We start from the raw sequence: 1,753 nt of genomic DNA, 5'->3' as shown, positions 1-1,753 counted from the left end.
TTCATTTCTGGTGGTAGTCGGCGCGCCTTCATAGAGGATGTAATGCTTTGACTCGGTTGGATTCATGGCATGGCTTCGATATTCTCCTTGGATACGAAAGTGCCCTGTCTTAAGTCACAGAGGATTTGCGGCGGTAAAACGAGTGAGGTAACAAGATTCTGTGCACCTCTAGAGCTCTTGCGTCAACGCTCATGAAAGATGTTTGTGCGCTCATGCATCGACGCTTACTGTGCAAACGCACATACAATCATGAAACAGCCACCCGGATGATTAGAATTCTTTGATGTCTCATCCTTGTCGAGCATATGTCTGGGGGAGTTTCGAGCTGGAGGATGTGGCAGATGAAGAAAATTTGCAGCCGGACTTGCCTCAATCAATTCGCGTCGACGCTGACAATACGAATCTAGTTCACTGCACAGGTGGTCATCAACACTCGCTCCTACTTTTCGCTTCGGGTGCCGTGCTAGTATGCGGTTGCATGTCATTTAAACAACGACACAATAAAAATGGGCGATCGAGAGGCAGCCTTCCGCCCGTTGATTCAAGAAATGACGAGGCCTGCCTGAACTCTAAATGTGTTGCAAATCAATTTTCAAACAAAACAGAACTAGAAGGTGTGGTTGGAATTGCTGCGGGAGACTCCACCTCGTGATGATCAGCTCGCCCAGTGAAGGGGGCAGACAGCGTCTTGTTTGGTCCCTGATCATCGCAGGTTCAGAGATCTTTTTAGGTTTGCCATCTGCGAACAAGGTACAGTCTATTCGTGGGGTAGGGGTAGATACGGGGCCCTTGGACACGATGACAATGAAACAAATCACATGGTTCCGGCCCGAATCCAGGGTTTCAAAAGAAATGCAATAATTTCTCGTATTGCGTGCGGGCGATGGCATTCTGTTGCACTCGCCAATAGTCGTGAGCTTGTTTGTTGGGGCAGAAATCATTCGGGGCAGCTCGGTCTTGGCTTTGTGTCCCGGGCCTGTGCAAAACCGACAGCTATAGAGCTAGAACCAGGAGAACGACATACACCGCTCATCCATGATATCGCGGCTGGTACTATCCTCAATAGACATCCTCCACCCCCAGATTAGCGTTCAAGGTTTAGGCGAGGCGCATACGGCAGTTGTTGCAGATCTTAATCGCGGTAGCCAATGCGAGGTTTGCTTACCTGGAGAGGAAAATCGTGTCAAATAATTGCATAATGCGCTATAAGAGAAATAAGCGGGTCCAATATTCAAGGTGATAGTGTACACATGGGGTGATGCTGCAGACTCGAGACTCGGAGGCACCGACCTTCGCCGGCATCACACGCCACAGCAAGTTAAAACACTGAGCGACGCCCTTCGGCGTTTGCGTTTGACATTGACCCCCGTGCCTAGTTCCCAGACGAGCCCCGTCATCTCTTGTGGTATTGCCCACACACTCGTACTCGCATCATCAGGGCAGCTTTTAGCCTGGGGATGTGGCGCCCACGGTCAACTTGGTTATGGGGATTTGTGGGACCGGGAAGATCCTGTTGTTGTCCCCACGGTGCAGTCAATAATTGCCTTTGCTGCCGGTGATCGTCATTCAGTTGCAGTTTTTTCGTGATCCCTTATTGGGCGGAAAGCTAGCGCCCTCACCCACTCACCATGTTTATCATACACATCACTGCAGGTGCAAGGCATAGATCTTGCCGTAACGTTGTCAAAAAAAGAGACTCATGCCGCAGAGGCCCACAATGCTGTTTACACGTGGGGCTTCAACCTCTTTGGTG

General features: G+C 50.2%; 1 protein-coding gene across 1 annotated transcript; it reads left to right on the top strand.

Annotated features, from left to right (window-relative positions):
* Window positions 1-755: 755 nt before the first annotated feature.
* Window positions 756-1,542, top strand: AURANDRAFT_5571 (hypothetical protein; the record flags this gene model as incomplete). The annotated part of the gene is made up of 3 exons (XM_009043709.1): window positions 756-965; window positions 1,268-1,317; window positions 1,389-1,542. Coding segments are annotated over 3 exons (414 nt in total), but the record flags the coding sequence as incomplete, so codon positions are not given.
* Between the last annotated feature and the right edge of the window lie 211 nt (window positions 1,543-1,753).

The sequence above is a fragment of the Aureococcus anophagefferens genome, assembly GCF_000186865.1.
Source record: "Aureococcus anophagefferens unplaced genomic scaffold AURANscaffold_63, whole genome shotgun sequence".
Classification (NCBI taxonomy): domain Eukaryota; class Pelagophyceae; order Pelagomonadales; family Pelagomonadaceae; genus Aureococcus; species Aureococcus anophagefferens.
The sequence above is the reverse complement of the archived record's forward strand: the minus strand, read 5'-3'. Positions and strand labels throughout refer to the sequence as shown.